The 7,137-nt window shown below is 39.8% G+C and overlaps 1 protein-coding gene across 2 annotated transcripts; it reads right to left on the bottom strand.

Annotated features, from left to right (window-relative positions):
- Positions 1-7,137, bottom strand: gemin4.L (gem nuclear organelle associated protein 4 L homeolog). Of its 2 annotated transcripts, none has more exons than XM_018246919.2 (3): positions 6,831-7,137; positions 5,405-5,464; positions 1-3,407 (listed from the first exon to the last, which is right to left on the bottom strand). In XM_018246919.2, exons 2-3 carry the CDS (start codon positions 5,412-5,414, stop codon positions 211-213), a joined length of 3,207 nt encoding a protein of 1,068 aa, XP_018102408.1. In that variant the 5' UTR covers positions 5,415-5,464; positions 6,831-7,137; the 3' UTR covers positions 1-210. The 2 variants fall into 2 exon arrangements, with proteins under 2 accessions (XP_018102408.1, XP_018102409.1); XM_018246920.2 differs by lacking the exon at positions 6,831-7,137 and adding an exon at positions 5,557-5,779.

Below are 7,137 nucleotides of genomic sequence, written 5' to 3'. Positions count from 1 at the left end.
GTACATTTTCATGCTTGTGTTGCTCTCCAACTCTTTTTTACATTTAAATGTGGCTCACAAGTAGAAAAGGTTGGGGACCCCTGATATAGATGATAGATAGATTGATAGAGATATATTTAATTTATGTACTGCCCTATTATATATGGCCAAAAAAATGTCTCATGTAAACAGACTGTCTTTGTTTTAGAGATTTCTACAGTGATTTTTTTACTACAATTTCTGAATTTTCTGCATCAGAGTGGTGCGATGGTGCTCATCACTTACATTCTCAGTGATGGATTTTAAGAAATGCCTCTCATTAGCTCTTCTGAGCAAACTGTTTGTTGATGTGTCACTTGCCCTTAGAGTCTCATACAGAGACAGAATCTCAAGTGAAAGTACATAAAGTGGCTCACATGTATTATTGGGCATCATTGCTATAATATGAAGAACATGGCAGAATACTTGTGTGTAGATAAACGAAGCCTCCTGAACGCAATCCAGTTCTTTCCTTTCTGCCTGAGTCTCCGTTTTATTTCCCGATACCTGCTGCTTGACAGCCTCTAATATATCAGATATGCAGTTAGAATAAAGCCTTGCAATATGTTTGTGCCCCTCAAGAGGCAGCCAATCAGAACAGCTAGAACTACAAAGAAGCTGAAAACCTCTGAGAAGAAGAACAGAGAATTGGAGATTATAGGCAAATGGTCGGAGATTCAAAAGTGGCATATGCTGCACGTATTCCAGTGTGTAGGGTACATGAAGGAGTTGTCTTTTTAGGAGATGTCTCACTACCTCAGCAACAAGCTTGAATTCTGTTGAGCTGCAAAATGGTAGAACTTGGATCATTGCCACCAGGAACCCTTTACTAAAAAAGTTGACCTCCTCTGGATCTTTGCTGTTGACAGAGAGAAGAGAAAGCATTTGATCTTTCATTTCTGCCGAGATGCAGCAACATTCCAACCATGCCATAAGTCCTGTGCCTGGTCCATACTCAGGTAGTTGAAGAGGAGACCATTCCCTCTCAGACAGTTTGCATACATCGAATAATGGAGACGGGACTTCATTTTTAAAATGTTTTCCAAATATTGTTTTTAGCCTCAGACATACAACCCAATCCACGTTTTCCATTTTTCTGTGCAACCAAAAGAGTGACTTGTTCCACGTTTCTGGGTTGTTTCCAGCCTCTGGCACGACAGCATTACTGATCAGTGTAAGAATGTCAATGATTAACTCTTTGGAGCCCAGTGTAAGGCAATGTGATTTCTCAGAATGCTGCCAGCATTTTGTGTAGGAATTAAGAAGCTTACATAATGACATAATGAGTGGAAACGGGGAGCAGGATAGAACCCAGTGTCTTCCAGAATCATCCTTTGGATTCTGGACATAAAGAGCCTTGTGAAGTATGTGCAAGCATAATGCAACATTAGCAAATTCGTCAAAAATATATGGCAGGACAAATGTTTGTACGACTTCAGCCGGCTGGAGAAGTTGGACAGGAACATCATTATCACTTGTTTCTGAAGATTCCATCAGAAAGGTCAGTAAGGCCAAAAACTGTCTCTCTTCCTTATCAGAAGACAACTTACCCCAACAGGTTTCCACCAGGCACTCGGACAACAGAGAGACTGTTTTTTCGGAATTGCTAGAGCACTTAAAGCATAAGGCTGGAAGAGAGCTTAATATCTTGGCTAAAAATGTATGGGCACCAACATTGACCACTGCAAAATGACAGGCTTTCTTTACGACTGCTTGCGGGTTGAGTAAAGCCAGTTTAGACACCTTTGACACCGCCTGAGCAGCACTGAAATCAGAAAGGCTTTGGGAAATCTGATTGAATGTTATATTAAGTTCATCTTGGAAAGAGTCTGTAAATGCTTTGATAGATGGAGAGAGACCCTTTCTGCCCCATGAAGATAAAACGTCTTGCAGCACTTCATTCTTCTCAGCCAGGGAAAGTTCTGAAAACAGGCTTAACGTGATATCAGCACCTTTTCGTATTGCCCCAATATCCACATTGCTTTGTAAAGCAGTAACTTTTACTATGAGACCCAGCAGTTTTAATACCATAGCAGGGTCCTGAAAATGGTCTTTGTTCTTCTCAAGGCAATTTAACCATTCATTTGAAAAGGCCCATGTTACTTCCGAGGCAAAGACTGAACAGACCTCTTTGAAACGGTCCATTTTATTCTCAATAATTTTCATAGCAATTAAAGCTATCATTTCATTAGCGTTGGTAGGACATCCCTGCTGAACCTGGGCAGTTTTCTCCTGAAAGCTAGTAATGCAGTGTGCCAGTTCCAGTACATCACCTCTTTGTTCTTCAGGATAGCTACCAGCATCTCCTAAAGTTCTCAAGATTTTATGCAAAGATGCAAGGCTGTTTCTCATCCTGTAGCATTCATAGCCAATCTCTTTGCGGTTAGTCAAATCATGAATTAACTCCTCCCCCCACTGAAAAAGAAGGTCTTTAAGAAGGCTTAAACCAAAATGCTGAGCACCACGTAGTAAGCGGAATCTTGAAGAAGTACTTCCACTCTGCACCATCTTTTCTGCTACTTTAATCGTTTCCAGATCGTTGGATCTATTTTCACAGAAAGAAAGCACCGTGGCAAATTGTTCTAAATAGGACTTTATGGGCACAAGCTCAGAATCCTTCTCTAGAAAGGCTGAGGAGCACAACATTTCAGATAGATTTGCAATAGTAAAGCACTTCAACTTATTGGTAGCAACACACTGTTTCATTTTGTGAAGCCCCTCTAGAAATACAGTAAGGATATTATCAGCCTGATTTAAAGTCTGTTCAGGATCGGATTTAAATCTCTTGGCGCTCTGGTATGGGTCATCACTAGCGTTTGGTAAGTACTGAGAAACCACAGAGGAAAATAACTCAACAGTTTCATTCTGCTCATCCTTGTTGCTTTTCATTACTTCCCACCAGACATCTAAAAAAAATTCAACATCCTCTACTGAAGTCTCCTCGCAAATATGCTGAAGTATTAAGGTGGCCCCTTCAGCCCAAAGGCCAACTGGAAGTGCCAACAGCAATTCTGCACAAATGTCTGCTGCTTTCATTGTTTTTAGCAGTTCAAAGAGTACAGCATGACTTATTTTTGGGATCATGTTTTCCACTGGAAAGAAAACATCCTCTTTCCATTTCCTCTCCATGTCCAAGTGTGGAATTGGAGTCAGATCTGGCGTGCAACAGAGTGCTCTGGCCCAAAGTATAGCAATGGCTCTTTTCCGCCATCCTTGACTTTTAGATGAAAGACCTGAGCAGATTTCCTTGAAGGCGTCTGTGATTGGCTTTTCAATAAAGGGCCAGTCAGACTTCCTCGTCTCCAGCAATGTTTTCGGATGGCAAAGTTTTTCAGCCAATAGGAATGCACCCTGTAGCACCACAGTTTGCTCACATACATTCCAGCTCCCTGCAAAATAAAGCAAATAAGTCAGAATGCTAATGAAGTGCAGTGCCTGTGTATTTATTAGCTGTTTGCTTGGGTTTCATTAAAAACAGTATTTGATATACCATCAACCACATAGCACTTTTTAACACTTTGCTAGACTCTTTGCTTGAATGTATTGATCCTGTTCCTAACTTATATGATATAACAACTGTATTACTTAAAGGACAACTACACCCCAAGCGAAACTTGCTGACTTTAGCATGTATTAATGCTACAAGGCATTGGGGACTTGCTTAAATGTACAGCAGCCATTCCTTATGGTGTAAATGTTTTTTATGTCTGAATCCCCATGCCCTAGCAATCTTTTGACGGTTTGTAATGTTCATGCTGAGCTGCCAGAATAGTTCATGCACATGCACTGGTTAAGTGATGGTTTACATGCCAGGTCAGCAGCACTGGGGCAAGCTAGACATAGCAGACTGGTAGCCAGGAGTTCAAATGGCAATACCTTTTATGGTATAGGGCTGCTATACCTGCAAACAGATACAGACTTCTCTGGCCATATGGGAAACAATGGTAAAACCATTGCAGACTCATTATACGGTAGTCAGGTTTGCAGTGGGTGCAAATGATAAAGGCAGCAACAATATTTCTTTAATTCACTGGCTAAAGAACAAGGGAAATCAGAGCCACCATATGGAAACTGAATGGACGTGACCAAGCCTTGCAATGAAACAGGGTATGCATCCTACATAGTTAAAGGGCAAATCAACCCCAAAATAAAAAACTTGCATATAAAAGAAACATACATACATATTCGAAGCAACTTTCCAATATATATTTAATAAAAAAAAGTCCAGTTTTCAAGTTATTTGTAGAAACAATTGCTATTGAAACTCATAGTTGTTACTTTTAAAACAAAGTTGCAAAAGTCTTAGTTCCCCAGCACAGACAGGTCTGTTAATCAGCTGCCTTGTCTTACATTGTATCAACAGTCTGAGCCATCAGGACAGAGAATAGACAGGGACAAATGCTGCTTTCAATAGCAATACATTAACATATAACTTAAAAACCATAGAAAATGTGTAATGTATGTATATTGCAAAGTTGCTTAGAATTATGTTGTATTTTATTAGGCAAAATATTTTATGGGTTGACATTCCCTTCAACGCTCCCTTGCTAGCTTCAAGACAAAACAGCTAAATAAAACAGTTAAGCAGGCTGTCTGTACCTCATGCCAACCCTTTAGTCAATACATATCTTATTTAACCCCTTGGCTAACTTTAAGTAATACAGGGCTTATAATACAGTATGTACAATTATTTATCATTCACATCAGAGAATATAACAGAACTGTAAAATAGTGTAAAATATTAAATAAATATATATATATATAGTCCAAAAATAAAAGGAAGCACTCACAGCATAAAGGTTGTTAGAAGTCCTTTACTGAATCATATAAACATCTACGCGTTTCGGTACCTCAAGGGACCGTCATCAGGATCACATCGTGTTTCGACTCACATGGAGCTGTAGTCAGGATATATATATACATACATACATACATACAGAGGTTATCAGCACTCGCCACTTGCAGAGTCTTATGCTGGGTGCTAACCAAAATTAAATGTAGCTCCATGTGAGCCGAAACGCGTTGATACACCATGCCCCAATAAATGAGTTTTTGATACATGCTTGATGGCAATTGCTGTGAGTGCTTTCATGGCATTATCATTACCTCCGTTGAACAAGCCAGTTTCCAAACAAGTAATGCTGCGAATGAATGCAGTGTATGACTTTAGGAAATATTTAGCACTACACTATAAGCAGGGACTGATTTGTACCTTAAATATCCTTTATAAAACTACAGAAAATAAAATACATATTTAAAACCTTTGGTATTAAGAAATTATTAGCACTACATTTTGAGGAGGGACTGATTGTATCTCAAATATCCTTTATATAGCAACTAGATTGATATAAATACACAGAAAATTAAATACATATTTAACACTTACCAAAATCCATTGTATTGATTTTTTTTTACAAAGTCACAAGGGCAACCATCCAACCACACTCTACAAAACAACAAATAAAGGGTTACTGGCAAAAATCCAAAAAGATGTTACTAAAGAGTAGTTGTAACAGGCTAACATATGTTTTCACTTACCATCCAGGCTTCTGCAGATATAAATAATACAGTATTATTAGTCACAAGACTGCGGGATTTTTTGAATATGTAGCCATTATTATAAACTGATTTTTATCAAGTGCCCATGATTAAAGGGGTGGTTTACCTTTAAGGTAACTTTTAGTATGTTATAGTGGCTAATTCTAAGCGACTTTTCAATTGGTTATTTTTTTTTATAGTTTTTTTGCCTTTCTTCTGACCCTTTCCAGCTTTCACTGACTCCCTTCTAAAAAAAAAAAAATGCTTTGTAAGGCTACAAATTTATTGTTACTTTTTTTAAGGCCCTTATTCAAATCAATGCATGGTTACTAGGGTAATTTGGACCCTAGTTACTAGATTGGTTAAGATGCAAATTGAAGAGCTGCTGAATAAAAGGCTAAATAACTCGAAAACCACAAATAATAAAAAAATGTCTTAGAATATCTCTCTCTACATCATACTACAATACATATCCTTGGGTTGACTTGCTGATCCAGTTCCTATCTGTGCACACTCATACAAGGCAGCAGATTAGCTTTTCTCCTCTGACGTATATATATGCCAGCAGAGAAAACAACCTATGAAAGCTGTAAAGTCTGCAGCAAATGTATTCTGAACACTCTCACCCAACCCGGCCCACCACATCACAGTGTCTTATATTCCCTCACTCAACTCTTTTATGTCTGACTGTTTTAGCAGCAACAGGGCAGGAGCACCTTTATAAATAAAAGCAGCAAGATGGTTGGTCCGGGTTTGGAAGGATGGTGTTGCTGAGCTGGCGGAGAATCTGCCCATAACCCACCTGCTATAGGGGCAATCAGTTGGCCCTAAATTGGGTGATTTCTACATCACTACTGCATATAACCTACTCCAGTGCATATACCAGTGTGCTGCCCCTGCCCACCTCTATATGATCTTCTGGCACATCACCTGAGGCTTGAAACGCGTCAGGTGATCACATTGTCATAGAACAGGAAGTCTGTTTCATGTGGATCCCTGTTTTTAAATGAATCCTTGAATAAAGCTTGTTGATTTTAAAGAACTGCTGTCTGGAAACACTCCCTAACTCTTTTTCGTTGTTTAGACTACATAATTGGCTGGATTGGAGACCAGCGTGTGGAGGAGAGCAACAGCGAGAGGTGAGCCCAAAGTGAGGAATGTGGGATGCGGATAGGGTTGCCACCTGGCCAGTATTGTACAGTATTGAAAAGGAGTACAGTACAGAGCACCATGCGGCTCAGTTCCACCATTTCCCCTTTTCCAGCAGCCCTCACCTCTTGCAGCAAGCCCTTCTATGAGTAGCGCTGCACCATGCTCGAATTTAAAGGACCCGTAAAGCTCCCGACGCTGTTCCTCTACAAAGCGCCGGAAGTCAGGAACAGGAAGTCGCACACACAGAGCAGAGGTCAGGGTTTTGAACTATAGTAGTGGCAGGTTTTAAAAGTCCAAACCCGTCATGGCTAGTTTTGGGTTAGTTTTGAATGGTGCCACGGGTTTGGACTTTTAAAAAACACCCAAATGTTTAATGCAAATTTTAGTCGGTGCTGCTGCTGTGCTGTGTGTGTGTGCTTCCCCACGGGC

Source organism: Xenopus laevis, chromosome 2L, assembly GCF_017654675.1.
Source record: "Xenopus laevis strain J_2021 chromosome 2L, Xenopus_laevis_v10.1, whole genome shotgun sequence".
Lineage (NCBI taxonomy): Eukaryota > Metazoa > Chordata > Amphibia > Anura > Pipidae > Xenopus > Xenopus laevis.
The sequence above is the reverse complement of the archived record's forward strand: the minus strand, read 5'-3'. Positions and strand labels throughout refer to the sequence as shown.